The 21,694-nt window shown below is 49.8% G+C and overlaps 1 protein-coding gene across 4 annotated transcripts in view; it reads left to right on the top strand.

Annotated features, from left to right (window-relative positions):
- The window catches only part of Uvssa (UV stimulated scaffold protein A), a 35,624-nt gene extending 14,159 nt beyond the window's left edge, over positions 1-21,465 (top strand). For all 4 annotated transcript variants that reach the window (XM_057772533.1, XM_057772532.1, XM_057772535.1 and 1 more), the window contains 7 exons: positions 6,612-6,717; positions 14,309-14,480; positions 14,918-15,040; positions 15,999-16,182; positions 16,643-16,754; positions 19,065-19,239; positions 19,943-21,465. In XM_057772533.1, the coding sequence (XP_057628516.1) occupies positions 6,612-6,717; positions 14,309-14,480; positions 14,918-15,040; positions 15,999-16,182; positions 16,643-16,754; positions 19,065-19,239; positions 19,943-20,036 (966 nt within the window). In that variant the 3' untranslated portion in view covers positions 20,037-21,465. The remainder of the gene's footprint in view (positions 1-6,611; positions 6,718-14,308; positions 14,481-14,917; positions 15,041-15,998; positions 16,183-16,642; positions 16,755-19,064; positions 19,240-19,942) is intronic.
- Positions 21,466-21,694: the final 229 nt, after the last annotated feature.

Consider the following 21,694-nt stretch of genomic DNA (forward strand, 5'->3'; position numbering starts at 1 on the left):
GCTCTCAGTTAATGGACACTTCCTAGACCTGTCTCTACAAACTGATTTTAACGAAAGGCACTGCTCTGAAATCCTTGGAGATTTCGCTTGCCGCAGCTGGAGAGCGAGTGAGGCGCAGCTTGTAGATGAAGTGATTGGCGGCTCCCGGACTGTGAGTGGCAGCGCCCAGGCTCAGGTGAGCACTGCTTCCCAGAATAGATACAGCGACTGCCTATCTACACATCGCCCGCCCTTCCTGCAGCTGGTGGGCAGCTCCTTGCAAGACTGCTGCACCACAGTGTCTTGTGGGGGAGGGGCAGGGAGAGAGGGCTAATGAATGTCTATGTTAATTAGAGCTGTTTTAATTAGAAATCATGATGAGGTGTTCACTAATTTCCAAATAAAATTTACGGAGGGTTTAAATCATTTTCTAGTGTTTCCCCATTTAGCACGGGATTGGCATCGTTAACTCCTCATGTAGAACAGGCTGAGCAGGGAACACTAATTCAATAATGCATGATTTAAACATTTAAGAACTTCTAACAAATGTGTGAGATTGAAACAAATACAGTGCTACTGGTCATAAACAGCAGCCCAGATTTGGACAGGTTCAGGCTGTCTTTGGAAGGCTGCGTTGATGCAGGCTGTGCGGGGTAGTCCCCTTTCCTCCCAGGCATCTGTGGAGTCCAGCCCCAGTTCCCATTTGAATGTTGCCATTGGTTTCTGCACAGTATTGCTTTCCTTTTGACATAGATGGTCTATCTTCAAAAATACTTAAACCAGTTTAAACATGTCTAAGCATTTGCTTTACAGAGTGTGTGCTCTTCAGCTCAGTTTGGTGGCAGACTGGGGATAAATCTTGACCCGATCGATGTGGAGGGTCATTTGGTGGAGTTAGTTTCCACCTGCTCTGTTACAGAAGAGCTGTAATAACCCATGGCGGCCTCATTATTTAAACTGATAAAAATCCTTTGAAAACTTTTAAATTGCCTGCCTTTTCATTATGGAGCTCTGATCATGGTTAGTTTGTGTTATGTAATTAACAAAATACGAATTCCCGCCAGCTGGTGGTCAGAGTGGTGATTGCAGACATCAGTACGTCTGACTTATCAGCAGCTGCTCTTTCCTTCCTGGACTGTTGGTCTACCTGTTCCTGTGGTTATAAATGTGTCTTTGTGCACACCAGTCTTATGGGCCGTGTGGCAGCAGCCACCCTCATGGAACCACGGATTCATCTTCGCCCTCTCACAGCAATGGAAATCAAATCTGTTTGGTTCATGCTGTGTAGCCTTGCTCGCTTTCTGTGTTGGGTGCTGGGCAGCTTGCCTTTCAGATCAGCCAGCCTCCTTACCAGGCCCATGGGTGCTATGTCGGGAGCACACCCAAGCCCAGCTCCTCTCCTGCTGAGTGTTAAGAAAGCTCTCTAGGCTGTGCAGGATTTGCTTCTTGTAGGTGAAAAGGACAGAGGCAGAAAACCTGGGGAATGAAATGTTGAACCGTCAGGCACACCCGGGGAAAGCAGGGAAACTAAATCAGCCTTTGCGGGACCTTGTGCAGCAGCAGGGCCCGTAAACAGCCTTCTCGATGCTGTGCTCCCTCCATCACCCTGAAGGCCAGGCACGCACCCAGCCGCAGGGAGTGGGGAGGGCTTTGAGCATAAGTTCTTATGCTCACAGGGGTGGGAGAAAACAGCTCCACAGCCTGTCCACCAGCCTATACTCTCCCACGCCCTACTGCATGGATCTGGTCTTGGCTCTAGTGTCCAGCCCAACCATTTGTCTTTCCAGAATGAACTAGCTCTCAGTACCTTCTCATATGTTGTTTCTTTAGCTCCGGGAGTATTTCCTCCATTTCACAGATGAGAAAGCAGTCTGGGGGAACTTGTTTGATCCCAGATGCAGAGTGGAAAGGCTGTCTGACGACTGTGGCATCCGCACCTTTGGGACAGGCCACACAGCATAGCATGGCCTCACATTCCCAGAGGCTGGCCACCTGCTTTCACCTAAGACGGCAGCCAAGGCATGGGGAGGGCCCTGTTCCAATCCTGGCAAGTGTTAGCTGTGAGGACGCACTTCTCCCCTGTGTGGTTGGCTTTCTCTGCACACTCCTGGGAAGAATGATTAGTGATTTCACACTTCATTGGATGTTAATGTGTGGAGTTCGCATAACCTCATTCATGATAACTGCCTCTGCACCACTCACACAACCTTGTCATTGGGAGCATGTGTATGTGGGTTCCCAGAGAAGCTGGTTTGAGAACACCCATTAGGAGCACTGTAAACCCAGAGTACCTGGCCTGTGTCCACCTAGGCTCCCAGGCCTCAATTTGATTGACTAGCTGCTTGCTTGTTTGGATCCCACAGAGATTCTAGTCTTAGCCTTGCTCTAGAAATGGACTTCCAGGCACATTCTAGGCACACCAAGGCTCTTTGCCTCGTGCTTTGTAGCAGGCTAGACTTAGCTCTTGAGCCCCAGTTCCATGAAGCTCCCTGGCACTGGAGCTGTTGCACATACTGGATTCTCAAGGGCAGGTTTCTGTGGACTGTTCCACACTGTTTCAGATCAGGGGAGAGGAGGAAGAGGAATGCCCATCCCTGTGCGTCCTGCAGTGCTATTGTGAGATCCCTTGTGGACGTGGCCTCTATAGAAACGGTCATTCCAGAAAATGAAGTTTTGTTCCAGCGTAATGTTTGGACTTGAGCATGTGTTCGAGTGCCCTGCCTGCGTCTGGGCAGGTTTGACTCAGTGATCACCAGGTGCCTGTTCTGTGTTATCACGTGGTGAGCACCACTACGCCCTCTGTCCTCTGAAGGTGCGTCCCTGGCAGCCGAGATGCACATGAGATATTGGCCTGGCCGGGCAATTTGCACGGCCTTCCAGGGAGGGCATTAGCATATAAATAGCAGCTGCAATGACGGCCATCACAGCTGAGCACGTTTAATTTTTAGTTTATAAGATAGAATGGGTTTTTAAATGCATAGCCATCAAGCCGCTGAAAGACAAATGCAGTTTGGAACTCACTTGTCTGACGAGGCCTTACATCATTTTTTTTTTAAAAGGGAAATAGACACACATAAAACTGAACAAAAGTGATTTCTTGGGTGAAAAGTAATTGAGATTGCGCACCAAGTTAATTAGATCGTACAAAATTTATTTAATGGTCTCAGCTGTATCTCTAGGTTGTGGGCTTGGCAGCCATGGCTTTCTGGATGTTGAGATGCTCTTGCCGTTCCTTCGCAAATAATTAGCACTCACCACCCTACTTCTGTAAACTGATTGCGTTGTATATTTTAGCCATTTTATTGCTTGTTTAATTATGATCATGACGACTCATTTTTCTAAATCCTTTTAACCGTGGGCGAGAATCAATTTGTATAAAACCAGCAGTGCCCCCACCATGGCAACAGTAGTGGGTAAAAGCTTGTGTCTATCCTGTGGGTGGCTGAATTGGCCCTCTGTAGGGATCTGTAGCTCCCACCAGGGGGTGCAGCTTGGGAGAAGTCATCTGATTGGCTGGAAGAGTTTCTGACCACCACCCTATCCTCAAAGGTACCCAAGGGTTTCACCTGTCAGAAAATCACCTGTGCTGATGTGTGACTCCCATGTGCAGATCTCATTAAGGATTGGTCTTTCCCCTGGCTTCATGCAGTTTGTGTTATATTGTTTCCCCAAAGTAGAAAACTTGGCCCTCACTTGGGATAAGAGTAAATTGTTCTTGAGAGCATTTCAAAAGTCTGTCCTCAGCCGGGCGGTGGTGGCACACGCCTTTAATCCCAGCACTCGGGAGGCAGAGGCAGGTGGATCTCTGTGAGTTCGAGGCCAGCCTGGTCTAGAAGAGCTAGTTCCAGGACAGGAACCAAAAAAGCTACAGAGTAAACCCTGTCTCGAAAATAAAAAAAAAAAAAAAAGTCTGGCCTCATTTTGAAGATATTACCACTCCTGACACCCCCCCCTTTTTTTTAAAACCAGATCCAGATGTGAGCTCTTTCCAGGACCCTTGGCGTCCAGCTGTTTTCTCCAGACCTCTCTGGATGCTGCCTTCTGTCTGACCTCCCATGTGACCTTAGAGGCAGGTTACCACCACAGTGGTCATGACCTCTTAAGATTCTAAAATAGTGAGTGGAGGCTGGTCACCTGAGGTTCCAGACTATTCCATGAAGGCCTTCTCCCCTCTGGGCTGTGTTACCTTTCCAGGGTACTGTCCCTTGTGGCCATTATGTTCCTGGCCAGACTCCTGAGCAGGTCACAGGAGTGTCCCAACAGCTAGGGCTCTGAGGTTTTCAACATCAATTTCCCGTCCCTCAGGTGTGGCTCATCTGTCTGCTGTTCATGGTAACTTTGGCACCAAGGATTTGCAGTATTGGTATTTACCAAATGTGGATTCAGACTTCATGTTAGTCTCACTTACGTATTAGTGGTGGCATCTCTAGATTCCAGTTGTTGCAGCGTGAGGACCCCATCTCCGAATAGTTGCAGAGTCAAGTATAGAAATGACTGGCATCTCTCTGTGGCCCCAGAGAAAGCCAAACGCATACAGTGGAAGAGCAGACAGCCAGAGGCCTTATCAGTACTAATTTAAGAAGAAGAAAGAAGCCAGTGCTTCAAATTTAATCTTAAAAATAAACGATTTAGTTGGGGAGGAAGAAGATAAAATTCTAATAGTTACCTAAGCAGTTGAATATTTTTAGGGAATGCAATTTTGATAAAAAGTCCCCAGCAAAATTCAAGGGTGTGAGCAATAAGCATAATATTTTATGAAAATGACCCCCATATTTAAAACCTGGCACTATATGTTATGCATTGTAGCACCCAGCCCACATCTACCTTTTAGAAAATTAAAACACATAAATTCTGTTTAGTGTTTGATACGCAGTGCACTAGCTGAGCCCGTAATGCCCTAAAACCTTGGGCTGCTTTCCACCTTTCATAAATTCCTGGGTAGATTCTATACAAAAATAATTTTCAGGTCCGTGGCTCATTGTTATTCAAACGTGATTGATCGTCGTCATTTGCTCAGCGCGGGAGTTAAGTGCCCCTGTCATTTCCAAAGAGTATAATTGGGACGTTTCACAGGTCAGCGGTGGAGACAGGCTTCCCTTTTGATCAGTGTTAGACTGATAACAAAAATTACAGTTTCCGATGATTAATGTCTCCCGTGCTTCCCAGATGCACGACTGTGGGCTGCACCAAAACAAAGTGCATTTGCATCTGATTATGCTCTCTCGGGCAGCAGTCACCCAGACTGGGGCATGGGGCCAACAGGCATGGCCAGATGTGGCTGCTGACGGTTCCAGCAGCCCCACCGTGGAGCTTGGCTCTACCTGGGCGGGCAGTGTGCTGAGCTAGGTCATAGGCAGGTGCTGCTGTAGATGCCTCCATGGTGGCTGTCATTTGCACAGCTTGGCTTCCAGTGCATGTGGCTCCTGATCTAAGAGTAGAAGCTACTCTTTAGATGTCCTTTCTCCCTTCAGGAGATAGATAGGACCACGAGAAACATCTGTGAATTCAAAGTTTCTGTTGGAAATGGTTTTTAAAAAGTTTTTCAAAGTTTTTCTTAAAACCCTATAAGGGTCCCACTAGTTGGCATTCACTTGACAAGGGTCCTCCTTGCCTCAACTCTGCCCTGGAGCTTTTGTTTGTTTGGTTGATTGGTTTGGTTTTTGTTTTGTTTTGTTTTGTATTTTGACACAGGGTCTCTCTATTGTCCAGGAATTTTCTACATACACCAGGTTGGCCTCTAACTCACAGAGATCCCCCTGCCTCTGCCTCCCAACAGCCCAGTCCACTCTTAGACATTGATGGATACTCAGTGCAGAGCTCCTGATGGTCAGTTAGGGATCTATGGATTCTTACTGCAATTGAGTCTTCTCTTTATTTCAGCCCTTGTACATTCCCCTTCATTTCATACACAGACAAGCGCTGAGATTAAAGGTGGGCACCACCATGTCCAGTAAATTGCTCTGGAGATTTGGAAGCTGCAAGGGCATTGAAACTTGGGGCACATTCCAGGGGCATCACAGCTCAAGGGGCCACCACAATCTGAGGGGTATTACATCCCTAGGGGCATGGACCTCCTTGTCCTGGTTAGCTGAGCCTGGCCCCCTAGTGTGACAGGTGGGCAATAGAGGAAGGTTGGGTTTCTATCCTGGGTGTGGAAGGCTCTGGAAGAATATGAGGTCACTGGGAGGTAGGGCAGGAAGAACATCATCAGAGGATGTTTCTGCGATGAGATTGGAGGAGCAGGGAGTCTGAGCCATAGCTAGTGCTATGACCTGTGTCCCTGGTGGCTTACTTGGGCATGGCAGAGCTGTAGGTGGGCTGGCACAGCATTAACTGAGGCTCTGCTGCCTGCTTAATGGGGATGGGGCAGCTGTGCAAGTGCCCGGCGGTGCACACTGCAACAGGCACAAGTTGGTGATGATTAGGGAATGGCTCCAGGTAGGAGCTGAGAAAAGGCACTGTGATTTAAGGATAAGAACAGCCTTAGAGGCATTGTAATTAAAGACCATCCACATCTGATGGTGAAGTCCTAGAGAGACGACCCTATGGGAAGCAGCGCCTGCACACAGTCCACGGCCAACTGCTGTTGTATAGAGCTGATGACCTCATTTGTGCTTGGGATGTATCCACAGACAGAAGCCCTGGAGGACAGCGAGGATGAGGACCAGGACTTTGTGGAAGTCCCAGAGAAAGAAGGTTATGAACCTCGAATCCCTGACCACCTCCGGGCTGAATATGGTGAGCTGTGGGCAAATGAGGGGCAAGATTGGGCATCAGGGGTACGGGGGAGACAAGTCCCCCATCTGGACAATGCCTCTAGGTTGTGACATCCACACAGGGAGCTTAGCCTTCAGCTTCCCTTGTACAGCTGTTGTATCAGTAATTGTTGCTTTATTTAACTTGGGGAGTTTTTCTTTTGTGCCCCGAGCCCCCCAGGGGCCAGCACATGGCAGGCTTCCATCACATAAGGTCTTCCGGGCCATCTGATGCTCTGACTGTGGGGCAGGGTGCAGTCTATGGGGATGCCTTTGCTTACATAGGGCCTGCACCAGGGTGGAGGGGAGGCAGATACCATGCAAAACATCCCTGCTTTGTGTCTTTGAAGTCACAGACGTGGCCTCTGACCCAGCAATGTCTGAACCCCATAGCAGGAATCAGCTTGTTGCACACAGCACCACTATGACAGACAGGAATGTCCCATCTAAGATTTTTCTCTTTTCCAAGAACTCTAAAAGCCACACTCTATGTCCTAGGCTTGTGCCCCCCAGAGAGAAACTTAAAGGGGATCCAGGACCCAGGTCACACCCTCGGTTATGGCATCATTTATGTCAAAAGGAAGCAAAGACAAACAAGTACCCTGGCTTCTGTGGGGTAGAATTTGAATTTAGCAAGAGAATTTAGACATGACCCATTGGGGTGTCATGCCAAATTAGCCCGGGCAGGCTCACCCCTCTCCACTTTCCCAGCCCTCTGCCCAGAGCCATCTGCTGGGCAGGCTGGTGCTTAGGGGTCAGTGAGTGTGTGACTGTCAGGAGGAACCTCCCACACTAAAGGGGTACTGGTGACCCCTTAGCTAAGCATCTTCTGGCCTGGCCCACTCTGCAGAAAGGAGTCCCAGTGTTGTAACGCCCCATGAAAAATTCCCTGCCTAGTTGAACTGCCCCTCTTATACCTGCTTGCCTCTCCTGCGCCTTGCTGAGCTGTGTATACCCTTTCTCCTGGCCTCAGCCTTGCAATGCTCTCATGGGATTCTTCAGCCTGCAAGCCCATGACCCATGAGCCTCCTCCACCCACACGCTTCTCCAAGCACCCATCTCTACCTGAAATGGATTTCACCATCTCCCAACTTATGTTTTCACCTAGTAGGGATACCACGTGGTCAAACTCTCACCCAAAGTGGTCACAGCTAAGTGCCACACCTAACACCTGGGGTACCCAAAAGTGCTTCAGGCATACCATGGGATGACATGGCCACCCTCCTGTGCCCAGGGTGGTTTTGCCCCCTATTTCTTTTACCCTCAGCTGGATGAGGCCCTGGTCTAGCAAGGTGCTGGTATGGCTGTGGCTACATCTGAGGCCACCAGAGTCTAGAACAGTGGGCTGTAAGATCAGGTGAGGCAGGGACACTCCTCAGAGTCCATGCAGTGTGAGTAGCACCTAACTATGGACCATGGTCCTTCTGCCCTCTTTGGAAGCCACACTTTTCTTCTTAAGCTGGGAGACTCTTGAGGTCTTCAGGGGAGCCTGGGAGCCAGCACTGATCCAGGGCTCTTGGTCACACCAGCATTTTTTTATTTTTGTTCTCTGCATTTTATTCTGACGTTTGTATCCTTCCCGTAGATGTGGTAAGTCTGACTTTACACGGACTTTGAGTGGCTCCAGGTCACATGTAGTAGGGCCAGCAGTGACACACCAACACTGAGAACAAAACAGATTCTTTCCATCCTCGGAGAGGATGTCTTTGGGCTTGTGGATTGGGAATGGCCAGTGATGGTGCCAGTGAGGACAGCAGCCTCTGTCACAGATGCTGATTCTGTGTCCCCTCTGGGAGCTAGATACACACAGTGAAGCCCTTTTCAGCCACCAGTGGACATTGACAGGGCTAGAGCAAAGCCTGTAGTCCTCCGATTGGAGACTGTCCTGTGTCTGCCAGTACCTGGATGGCTTGTGACTGCTGGCCATTTGAGCCCAGAAAAGGAGGCTGAATTGAGAAATACTTTGAAGCATCTCCCAACATTACTTGCTTGGACACAGCCACAGGCCACCTGCTGTAAGTGGCTCTGGTTTACAACCCACATCTACTCATGGTCGCTCCAGCCTGGCCCAGGCCCCACAACAGAGTTGTGTTCTAGTGTGAAATACTCATGATTTTCAGTTGAATACTGTTGGCTCTACTACTGGGTGTTTAGTTATTTGTTACATAGCAGCAATAACTACACTGCCCATAGCCCCTGTACCCAGTGCCCATCAGCCCGTGTCTTTTCTTCAGAGCCCTCCATGTACTCCTGGCCATGGAAGGGCCTACAAAGCCAGTGAGGGACTTTATCCCAGCCTAACAGAAAGGTAGAGACCTTGTGGCTATGTCATTGTCTGTAGTTCGTCCCTTCTTGGACAGGCTCTAGGCATCTGGTTTAAACCTGGAAGGCAGTAGTGACCCATGTGGTCTGAACCAGGTGTTGTTTTGTGTTTTCAAAATGACATTAAGTGGAAAACATGGTAGAGGCTGGGTGGGCTGGCAAGGTGTACAGGTAGACCTACAGCAGTCACAATCTGGCCATCAGTGCCACCATGGGGCTGAGGGCCACAGGAACCAAGGAAGGGTCGGTGGGCACTTGAGACCAGGGATACATGACACATCTAGAACGTTTGATGATTCTGGAGCATTCACAGGAGATGCTGGGGTAAGAAGGACTTGTGGCAGGGATGGAAAATGGGAAGCCTCCATCACTGCACCAAATGGAGACTCCCCCGGGAATCCTGGGAACTAAGCCAGCAGCCTAGGCTGGAGTGTCCAGACAGACAGACAGTGCGCAATGAGCTCAGTTCATAATACTAGTTTATAGTCCATCACTGTTTTTCCAATTAAACACGGGCGAATCTGAAGTGTTAGATTCAGTCTAAATCCACACGGCTGAGGAAATCAGGCTCTTTTTTCTTTCTCATTTCTTTCTCAGAATTTTCACTGAGGGGCTTTTATCTTCCCCTTAATCCTACCATTTCTGTCAGGACATAATCTCTTTCTCAAATTTACATTTTAATTACAAGGCCAGCTGAACTAGGTAAAATCAATAATGTCAGCGCGGCAGCCTAACTTTGTGCGGAGCCCCAGCCTCTCCATTTCCTCCTATCGATCCATCTCTCCCGCACTGTCTGCTTTAGTGCTTCAGGCAAATAGGTGCCACTTGGCCAATTTAAACAAAAAAAGGAGCTTTGGACATTTTTATGATTCTTTCTAAAAGCAACTGTGGGAGTAAATTTTGGCCAAGGGACTGGAGTCAGGCCCTGCAAGGCCGCAGGGCCACGGTGGTCAGCAGGATGATGTCTCATTCCTTTAGGGTTGCATGCCCTCTGGCCTGAGGAGTGTGCTCTGCTTTTGGGGTTTTAACTTTGGAAATATGTCAGTGAGATTGATTTTCCTCAGTGGCGTAAAAACAGTGGTGTGTTCGGTGCCCTGAGTGTTTACCCTGCTCTAACACGCTTACCCATCTTCTTAATGGTTTAAAACAACAAATCAATGAAAAATATATTTCATTCTTGTAACTCTTAGGAATTCTCATATTGATCTTTCGGCTGCGATTGTATCTATCTAAATGCCACATTGTTCACTTACCAGCCTTGCCTCCCTGCTGCGTATGTATGTATGCGGGGCTGGGCTAACTGCTGCCTTCCACATGGCCGGGAACATTGTGATGGGAAACGCTGAAGGTCACATGGAAGTGTTTGCTACCCAAACCTTGGACGCTGTTTTTAAGGACGGAGCAGAGAAGGGGCTGCCTGGTGTCTTCTGACACACAGTGTGCCCAAATCTTAGGACTACAGAGCTCCAGAGCCTGGAGGTAGCTGACTGTGACTCCGCTACCTGCTCAGAGTAACCCTGCCCAAGTTCTCTGTTCCCTACCCATGAGTCTCCAAGAGATAGGAGCCCTTAACTGTGCATAGCTATACCAGAGCAGAGACAACAGATGTTTCTATGAAGGGCCACTGAGGAAATATTTTGGCTTTCTGGACTGCGTCAGGTCCCTGTTTAGTTCCATTCCAAAAGATGGCCATAGCTAGGACCAGTAAAACTTTGTCATTGAAACAGGCAGTGAAGCTGATTTGGCTGTTGCCTCCAGGGCCCCAGGAAGCCCTGAGGAGCAGCTGGTTGTTTCTGTGCCATGTCAGGCTGACCGCTGCTAAGGCGAGCCCATGATGAGTCCAGAACTCTGGTGGCTTAGTGCTGTGACCCCCTCAGAGCTGTAGACTTTGACTCCCCAAGGACTTCAGGTACAGTGCGTTGGTCTGCCTTAATGGATGTCTCTTTGTGTGTGTAGACTTTGGTCTGGTTTTGGAAACAGTGTCTTGCATTGAGTTCAAACTGCCTTCAGCTGAAATCCTCCTCCCCAGGCCCTGCAATCACATACCTGTATCATATACCCCAAAACACTCATTGACCTTGAATCTAGAAATTAATGAACAGACTTAGCATTTCTTAATGAATTTTTTTCCTGATTTAGATCCAGATTGGCCTTGGCTTTGAGATTCTCCTACCTCAGTGCCCCAAGTTCTGGATGACAAGTGAGGCCCAGCTTGTACTTTGGCTATTAGGTACAGCTCCATTCACATTTATCAGACCTTAGAGTATTTTTTCTTTTATTCTATTTTTTAAACTTCAAATCTACTTTCCTGATATTAACCCGTTTTCTCAGCTGTCTTTTAATTGTTTATTAGCTTTTCCTTTTGACCTTGCGGTAGCTATATATTAGCTGCACACATTTGACGTGCCAGTCTGTCTGCTCACAGCTGTATTAGTTCATGTGACGGGCGCTCCTCAGTGTGCTCAGAACTGAGCACCTTTCTGGCTTTGCTGCTGTGGTCACTGTTTGCCTTTTCTCTTCTTAAAAAATGTATCTCTGTGCCCTTCTGATAGCTATCTCTAATTTTACAATTCACGTATTTTTATCACTCATTGCTTCCATTTATAGTTCTGGGGACAGAACCCAGGGCTGTACACATGTTAGGTGTGCTTTCTACCACCAGCCAGCCCTTAGCCCCTCACTCACTAATTTTTTTATGGTTTCTCTACTCTCCTCTGCATAAGTCAGGTGATCAAGGACTGTCTTATCCTACCTCCATGGCACTGGGCCACCCTGGCACCCTGGCACCCACTGAGTTAGTGTTCTGATATCAAAGGTATCATTATCTTGTCTTGCACCTGTGATTTAAATTTCTTTTCTTGGTGGACCACTTATGCTAAGGGTGTTCTTAAAGAATCTGCAAGTGGTGGTCCTTGTAAGGCCTTGGGTCCACAAGACCCCCTTCCTGCACCTGTGGGGGGCTTGACAGCTCAGGCTAATCAACTGTAAGCTCAGCTCTTCTTCCTACGTACTTTTTTACTTTTTTGTCTTTTGTGGTACTGAATATGGGACCCAGAGCCTTGCACACACTAGGTACATGCACTGCCACAACACTGTATCCCCAGCTCTTCCCTGCACCCTTCAAGGTGACCTTGCAAGGCCTTAAACCTGCTGCTGCAGCCGAAAGTGCTGCTTCCAATGGAATTTTCAGCTCACCTTTTTCTTTGTTGTCGTTAATGTTCTCTAACTTCCTCTTCCAGTCATAGTTGCCCCTTTGCCTCCTCTGGCAGGCAGCACGTCCCTTAATTTCAAGAAAACTTGCTCATTTCTTCAACTATTTCCCATGCTCCAATTATATTTTGTTTCCTCTGGAATTCCAGAAACCTGTATATCTGCCCTTCCCACCTCCGAGCTGTGCACGTTTCCTCATGCACACCACCAATGTCCTTCTGCCCTTCAGGCACACAAGTAGTTATTTTTCTGCCGCATTTCCTGCTCCTCATCCTTTATAAAACATTGTATTTTATGTGTATGGGTTTTTGCCAGCCTGTATGTTTGTGTTCCATGCGTGTACCTAGTGCCTGAGGAGGCCATAAGAAGGTATCAGGGCCCTGGCACTGGAATCAGGCAGTTGTAAGCTGTCATGAGGTGCTGGAGATTGAAGCTGGGTCCTCTGAAAGAACAGCCAGTGCTCAGTGCTAAGCCAGCTCCCCAGCCCCCTGCTCCTCATCTTTGATGAAAGATGTCTTCAACACCTTTCTTTTCTGACTGCTGCATGGTGCTTTGCTGGCTACAGTCCTCCACATCTCAGCCTCGTCTAAAAAATGGCGCATCACTTGTTCTCTCTCTTTGGGGGCAGAGTGATCAGAAGCCTGAGTTTTGTTTTGTTTTGTTTTGTTTTGTTTTGTTTTGTTTGTCAGTACAGATCTCACTGGTAGCAGGGCTGGTATCCAGCTGAGGTTGCTTCCGCAGTGAATGTGAGGAGTGGGGGTAACAAGTGGGTAGTGCCTCTGGAGTCCCACTTCAGTCTGTGCTCTGGGACCAGCAAGGGTCAGAGTTCACCCCACATGCAACCTCCTGAGAGCCAGACCCGAGAGTGGGCAGGAAGGGGGTAAAGTGGCAGGATCCTGTCATTGGAGGTGTGAGAGTAGACGCTGAGCTGTGGTTGATACCATCTGCCATATCCTGTGGAAATCCTGGTGTTGGCTGTCAGCATCATGACCTCCTCTAGCTTGGTAGTAGGCAGGTATCCCAGGGTGACATCCTGTAGTCAGGGACATCTGCCCCGCAGTACAGAAAAGGTCCTGCAGTCACAGAACCCAGGCCCGACTATAGCTATCCCTGTGGCTTTTCACGTTTAGGGCAGAAGATGGGGACAACCTTGGGTGTTTCTTCTGAGGACAGTACAGGGGAGATGTACCACTAAGTCTCAGCATAAATTGTAGAGTCACCCTCATACAGAGGCTAGTTTCCTCTCTTCCTTGCTCAGTGAAGGGGGGGTCTGGTATTGGGGGAAGGGAACTGTGTGTTCACACTATAGTTAGATAGTTTCTTTATAGCATGGCAGGTTTAGTATGTCTTAGTTAGGGTTTCTGTTGCTGCAACGAAACACAAGTTGCGGGCCAGTTTATTTGGCTTACACTTCCACATTGCTGCTCATCACTGAAGGAAGTCAGGACAGGAACTCAAGCAGGACAGGATCCTGGAGGCAGGAGCTGATGCAGAGGCCATGGAGGAGTCCTGCTTATTGACTTGTTCACCATGGCTTGCCTGGCCTGCTTTCTTAAAGAACCAAGGACCACTGGCCCAGGGATGGCACTGCCCACCATAGGCTGCAACCTCCCACATTGATCATTAATTGAGAAAATGCCTACAGCTGGCTCTCATGGAGGCATTTCCCCAGCTGGGGCTCCTTCCTCTCTGATGACTCCAGCTTGTGTCAAGATGACGCACAAAACCAGCAGTACAAAGTCCATCCTCTTAGTGTGCGAAACTGTGGGCAAAGGTGACAATGTTGTCAGTCTGTGCTGTGAACAACTCTGAGGAGGCTTCTTGTGACAGTCCTTGTAGGCTAGGGCTGCCTGGGTCATTGCCCTGTGTCCCCTGCACAAGAGTGTGGTCTCTATCTAAGAAGCTGAGGTGACAGGCGTGTTTTGTGCTGTTGAGGAGTGAATGTGTCGTGTGTCTGTGCATCTGAGACCTGGCCACATGGTGCTTCCCCAGTTTGCCCCGGGTTGGAGAGTGATATCGAAAGTAGACATGTGTCATTCCAGGGCTGGAGCCGGGGGCCCCACTGAAGACTCTAGAGAAGGGCACAGCTGTGTGCAGCTTACAGGAGAGGACAAGGATGAGAAAGGAAGAGGAGGCATCAGACCCCACCTCTGCAGCTGCCCAGCTATTGCGGCTCCAGGAATGCTTGCCATCCACCTCATCCTCCTCTCCCGGGTAATTCTAGATGTTCCGTGTTGCTGGGCCCACTGCCTAATACTGCCGCCACCTGTTTGGAGCGCTGACTGGCCTGCACAGCCTGCTGTGAGAGGCAGTCTGGTGCATGTAACCTTAGACAAGTAGCACTGTTGACTGGGGCCTGCTGCTCAGCTGGGCCTGCAGCAGCCCTCTAGAGGTCCTGCAGCCAGGCCCCATTCTTGAAGGAAATGTCAGGTGACCCTCCCCCACCCACAGGTAGGTTCACATCACAGACCAGAGCCAGTGCTCAGTAGGGCCAGGTTGTTTGCTGGACCTCAGCAGCCACTCTGAAAGCTCAGGCACCACACAGTTTATTCATGCTTACCCCAGGCATCTGGGCTACATTGGGGTGTGAGAGGGAAAGGCAAGTGGCCACACAAGGAATGGGTAGCCCACATGTGCTGATCTGTTTCCAGGGTACCTCTGGGGCCAGAGGAAGCCCAGAAGCAGGCAGAGCGGGCCCGAGCACCCATTGTACCCTTCGGAGTGGACCTGTGTTACTGGGGCCAGGAGAAGCTAACGGCTGGAAAGATCCTTAAGTGAGTCTAACATATCTATATCTGGTTCCCAGGTCTCAGAGCATGGCCTGGCCTTGTATATCTGTTCTCTGGCTCTTAGGACACTGGTACTTGAGCCTTGCTATTGCTTCTTCACAAGGTACCCATGAAGTTCATCCATTACTCAGTGTGAGGGACTAGCTAGAGGGGAAAGCTCAGTCCTGAGACCCTTTCTGGCCATCGCAGCTCTTCCTCAAGTTGCAGAAAGCTAATGAGCACATTACTCTTCTGCCCGCCATTTGCCCCACCATCTCTGAACAATCAACAGAGGTGCCAGCTCTTGGGGCAGCTGGCATCTATGTGCAGAGCCCATAAGAATCCTGCCATGGGTTGGGTAGGGGGCTGAGTGACAAAGCCAACCCCATTCTCTGGCATCCAAAGAAAAGTGTTTTAACAAGGTTTGGTGATGGACTGGGGCTGCAATTCAGTGGTAGAGTGCTTGCCTGGCATGCATGAGGCCTTAGGTTCAATCCCTAGCACTGCTGGGGGGATGGGCAGGGAAATGAAGATTTGATGATAGCAAGAGAGTAGAAGCTCCATCTTTGGGTCCCTTAGCACTGCATCCAGACTGGGCATGAATTTATACAAGCTTCTTCCTCTGGTGCCATGTCAGTGTCAGAGCCCACTCAGTGGCAAAGAGCCCTTTGTCATGGATTCATGTGACCCTCAAAGCCATGGCCTGAGGGCCCTGGAGCTGCTGCCCTGCTTTGTGAGGAGAATCTAAGCTCAGGCTAGTGGTTATACCCACCATCTTTGGCTGGTTCATAAACAACAGTATTTGAATCCAGTTGGAGTGATCATGTTCTCTAGTCCACAAAGGCCTCAAGGCCACCAGGGCCCAGTGCTCTCCCCAATACAGTTGGGGTGCACTGGGATTGGGCCAGACGCCCTTTTCTGGGTTCAGAGTAGCCACTTTGGGGGTTTTTGGTGCACCTTGCAGATCTGACTCTCAACACCGCTTCTGGAAACCCAGCGAGGTAGAGGAGGAGGTGGACAGTGCTCATGTTTCTGAGATGCTGCATAGCCGACACATTACCTTTGCAGGGAAGTTTGAGCCTGTGCAGCACCAGTGCCGGGCCCTGAAGCCTAATGGCAGGCTCTGTGAGCGCCAGGATCGGCTAAAGGTAAGGCTGGTGGGCAAGGCCATCAGCATGAAGCTATAGCTACCCATGGAAAGGCCGGGCCACCACTAGTGGCCTGGGGTAGTGCTTGTCCTCTCTGCCTCCCTTCTAGACCAGGAATCCTTGTGAGCCCTGAGGAGCCCTGTATAAGAGGCCTTATAAGCAGTGTCATCATTGCTAGCCACTGGCCGTCAGAGAATCCTGCCCGGGGTTCTCTGCCCTGGGCCCTGATACTGACTTCTGAGAGACCACTAGAACAGACTGCTGCTCTGCGTCTAGAACCCTGTGCAGGCTGTCCTGAGCTTGGAGAAGGCAGAGTGGAGAGACAGACCCGAGTTCTTACACTCCTGCTGCCGCCACTTCCCAGAGCTCCCGCACGATTACAGGGTCCGGCCGTGCCACTGTCCCCTAGAGCTATTTGTGCTACCTCCTGGCCATCTACTGCTTTGTGCTTGTTATATAGTGCCCATTCCATGGGAAGATCATCCCCAGAGATGACAAGGGGCAGCCCCTCAACCCAGAGGACAGAGCCCGTGAACAAAGGCAGCGGTTTCAGCAGCAGCAGGCACAGCCAGGTAGGTATGCATGCGGGAGCATGAGACGGGCTGCAGACACAGCCAAGTTTGCTCGCCAAGTTGCCAATTCCATTTGGAGCTGAGAAGCAGGTGAGGGGCTCCATGGGCAAGGCTGAGTACACATGGCGTGAGGTATTTGTCTTCAAGGCTCACAAGGGCAAGGCTGGGTACACATGGCATGAGGTATTTGTCTTCAGGGCTCACAACAGGAATGTGGATACTCCTGATTCCATCCACCACCTCACCAGCATCTGCACAGTGGGACTGAACCCAGAGTCCTGGATGTGCTAGACAAGCACTCCACCGCTAAGCTGCAGCCCCCGGGCGCTGGTTCTTGTTCCTGCTTCCTGAGCAGATGAAGGAATTGCAGCAGTCTCTCTCCCCTGAGATGGTCACCTAGAGTCTATGTGGTCTCTCTGCTGGCTCTGACTTGCGCTGCTCAGCTCCAACTCACCTCACTATCTACATGGGTGGTCAAATTCAGACAGTGTTTAAACCTACTTGGAGGCTGTGGTCAGCCATGGAAGACCCTTCTGTATGGGGATATGTCTACAGGCCCTTCATGGCTTCTTGCCCTGTGGTCCTGAGACACAAATTCCTGTTTCATCCTGTGCCTAGAAACATGTCTGGGTTGTGTAGCAGTGGGGAGGGCCTGACCTGTTCATCTGCGGGAGAAACCTTCCCTGGTGGCTCACACTCAGGAGCAAATTAAGTGCCTATTTTTGTGTCAGCCCTGAAGAGTATCTAGTTTTCCAGCCCTCGGTGGCTTGTTAACAAACAGGTATCAGGCCACGGGCCAAGCCCGGTGCTGGCCAGTCAGATGTGAAATAGCATCTCTTTACTAACTGCAGTATTGATCCCGCCTCCCTCGCACACGGGGCAATTTTCTTTTCCCTGGTGCTAACCTCAGTGACAATGCACGCGGTGCTCCGGGGCCCTTGAGCGCCCAGGAAGGCCGCACAGCCCCAGCGTCTATTGATTTTCTTCAAAGGCTTTTAAATTGCTCCTTCATTTTCCTGAGGTGCTCATTCCATCTCCACTGGATGCCGGCATTTTTTCGTTGTGTTTAAACAATTGCTCCATTCACCAGGTTCCTAAACTGTGACGCCTTCTTATTACTGGGAGATAAACTGTTTAGACAGTTTTCCTTAATCTTGGATTAATCGTCCCTGTATCTGAATCGTGCAGTCCTGAGTTCCTTCACTTCAAAAAAAATCAGCTTGGAAAGGCCAAGCCATCTGTCTGTCTGCGTGCTTGCTTCTCACTCAGTGGACGTGCCCTTCTCACAGTCTGGCTTTTCTGCCACCCTGTCCAGGCACTGTTCCCTGTCCACTCTGCCCCAGCTCGTGGATCTTTGGCACTTGGATGCCATTATAGTAAGGAGTGCCAGGCGCCCTTCTACCTGCTAGGCTCACCCACAGGCCTGGAAGAGTTAGGTTTAATTTGCCTTCACTCTTCACTAGGCTGACTTTCCCAAGCCAGGCTGGAACAATGTCATGCCTAACAGAGCTTAGGGCAGCCTGTTGGGGTGAGCCAGCAGAGGCTGGACAGGGAACTCCAGAGCCCCGGGCTCTGACGCTCAGAAGGCCTGGTGCTTATTTATGTGGCCAACCATCTCAGCAGCCCTGCACATGAGCAGCCATCTTGCCATGGGTCTGGCCGGGTAGTGATGAGGCTGCTCAGTGGGCTGGATGCTGTTCAATTCCCTTGGCTTTCCATAGACCCTTGTGGCTATAACGGGTAGTGCCCAGCTCACAGGAGGGGTAACTCTGCTTTGCACTCTGAGGCCCATAACCACATTTCCTGTGTCCAGAGAACCCGTCTCTAGCCTGCCGTTCCCCTCAACTCTGGATACCCTTGCCTCACAGGCCCAGTAGCCAGCAGATATGGCTGAAAGAATTATAGTTGGCCTGGCTGGCTATGGCCCAGCCTGCAGGTGGGGAAGTAGCCTGTAGACACTCTGACTCCATGGCCAGTGGCCTTGAATACTGTCCTGCTGAGTGGTCGTGAATGCCAGGAGTAGTGGCCATTGGTACTGGGCCTGCCTGGATCCTTCCAGCCTGTTCAAGTTGTGGGAAACCTCGGGATACTTGGGGACTAAGTAACAGAAGCAGGGCAGTGGGAATAAGGAAAGAGATTTCCCTGTGTGGCTCTTATTCCCAAGGTAGCCATGTCACTCAGCACAGACCCTCTTAGACTATGTACCAGGGCATGTAGCAGGCAGGCTCCAGTCCTCCATCAGGAAGAAACCCACAAGGGTCAGCCCTGGCTGGTGCCAGGCACCTTTTGAAACCCTCAAGTTTTGTGCAGGTTGGCAGGACCCTGAGTTTATGAAGGATGTAGAGGCAGCCACAGGAGTGGACCTCGGCTCGTCCAAGTATAGCAAGAAGGGCAAAGGGAAAAAGAAGAAGCACCCCAACCTCACTGACCTGCGAGAGCGTGCCAACACCAGCCGGGCCCGCCTGGAGAAGAAGGTCTTTGCCAAGTAAGAACTTGTCACTGGCCCAAGGCCTCGGGCTTTGGTCTAGGATATGTTGGGGGAGCTGAGTTGGTGATTGTGTTAGTCATGGTGATAACCAGAATTCGCCATCACAGTGACCTCCAGCCTGCAAAGAGCTGGTTGGTTATAGAGCTGCAGCTGGTGCCTTGAGTATTCTTCCTAGGAGTCCATAGCCACCTCTCTGAAAGTAGAGCTGGTGGCAGCCAAATGGTCCTAAAAGGCCAGATGCTGGCTTTGCTGTGTCGTGGGTTAGTACCATGCTCACAAGAGGGTAACTCTGCTCTGCACTCTGATGTTACAGGAGTGACCTCAGGGAAGACAAACATAGAGTTCCACACTGCTGGGTTTAGATACTTTATCACAGGACTAGTCAGTAAGCTCCTTGGTTTGCCTTGGATGGGGTGGAGGCTGGGCCACATGGGCTTCCTGCTTTCTCCTTTTTCTCCTTCTGCTGAGTTCTCTACCTCTGGACTCAGCCCATGTTCCTCCTGAGGTCAGCCTGGGGTTAGCAAGTGTGCTCTTGCAATTGCCTTCAGGGCTGGGAGACACAGCCAAGGCCCATGGTGGGTTGTAGCTGAGACTGGTGAGCCCCACCTTCCAGACGTCTAATGCCCACTGAAGCAGGTCAACCCAGGACCCCAGAGCCTTGTCACATCCGTAGTCGTCTCTTACTCTGCTCTCTCCACAGGGCAGCCGTGCAGAGAGTAGTTGCTGCCATGAACCAGATGGACCAGAAGAAACACGAGAAGTTTGCGAACCAGTTTAATTATGCACTGAATTGAAAGGTGTGGGGGATGTGCTGTGGTCCCCTTTGGCCTTCAGCTCACTAGGATAGGTGAATAGGGTTAGGTCTGGGTAAATCAGAATTTGTCTTTTATGAGTGTAAGTAACAATGGAAAATGATACATTAGAACACCCCTCAGGAGGCCAGGGAATGTAGCTTAGTGGCAAGGCCCGAGTATGGTCCAACAATTTTAACCATGCATATGGCACCACACCTGTAATCCCAGCACTTGGGGACATAAACAGGACTGTGAGTTCTAGGCCAGTATGGATTAGAAAGGCTGCTTGAAAAGCAGCAAAAAGCTGTATGAGGTGATGGACACCTGTCATCCTAGCACTTCAGAGGCAGAGCAGAGAATCAACACAAGGTTAAAAACTAGCCGAGTGTACGTAGTCAGTTACAGGCCAGAAGACTTCATAAGGAGGGTGTGTTTCTGGGGGCGGGGAGCCCCTCAGCAGAGCCTACAGAATTGGAGTTCAGGGGTCAAGGCAGGTACCCCACCTGGTTGCAGGTCAGGCCTTGGGCATAAGTATGTCTCCATTAGGGCTATGTACTTATGACGGCTTTAGAAACCTTCCCTTTCATGTACACACTGTTTAATACAGATGCACACCTCTTAGCACAGAGCTCTGTGGAATGGCTCTGTTGAACCCTAACTCACATATCAGCTCGCCTAGTACAGGCACAGATGTGTAACCAGTGACACTATCTGCTCCCAGAACCTTATCACCCTAGGATGAATTGCCTGCCCACCCCACCCCTGAACCCCCTTTTTGTTTCAGGATTTGTGTTTTCTAGAATAATGGGGTCTGTCACCTTTTGTTTCTGCCTTTTGTTTTGTTTTTTTGAGATGTGGTCTCTTCATGTAGTTCTGACATTCCTGGAGCTCAGATGTAGACCAGGCTGGCCTCAGACTCACAGGGGTCCTCCTACCTCCACCACTTGAGTACTGGGATTAAAGGAGTAAGGCCATGTGCCACCACTCCTGGCTGAGTCCAGTGCCTTTTGTTTCTGGCTTCTTTCCCTTTATTTTAAGGTTCTTCCATGTTGTAATACACACTAATACTTCATGTTCACCAAGCCAGCCTTACAGAGAATACTAGAAGTAATACTTTGGACTGAAGAGAGGAATACGCATAGTTAAGAGACTACAGAAAGAAAATAAGTGACGCTGTAATCACTGAAATACAAAATAGGGCGAAGAACACAAAAAGCAAAACAACAGTAACCAGCACTTTAAACGAGGACTGTAATGGCCTCAGCCCCCAGCCAAGAGATGCCGGTTAGTTTACTAGATTAAGAACTCACCTTCTGCTGGGCAGTCCCAGCACTCGGGAGGCAGAGGCAGGCGGATCTCTGTGGGTTCGAGGCCAGCCTGTTCTACAAGATCTAGTTCCAGGACAGGCCCCAAAGCTACAGAAAAACCCTGTCTCAAAAGAGAGAGAGAGAGAGAGAGAGAGAGAGAGAGAGAGAGAGAGAGAGAGAGAGAGAGAGAGAGAAAGGAAAAAGAACTCACCTTCAAGTGAAGGATGGAAAAAGTGCTCTGAATGAATGGGAGCAGCGGCCTTTTTGTTGTTCTAAGACAGTGTCTCGCTGTGTGGTCCTGGTCTGCTGTACAAACCAGGTGGACCTTGAACTCAGAGATCTGCCTGCTTG

The sequence above is a fragment of the Chionomys nivalis genome, chromosome 6, assembly GCF_950005125.1.
Source record: "Chionomys nivalis chromosome 6, mChiNiv1.1, whole genome shotgun sequence".
In the NCBI taxonomy this organism is placed as follows: Eukaryota; Metazoa; Chordata; class Mammalia; order Rodentia; family Cricetidae; genus Chionomys; species Chionomys nivalis.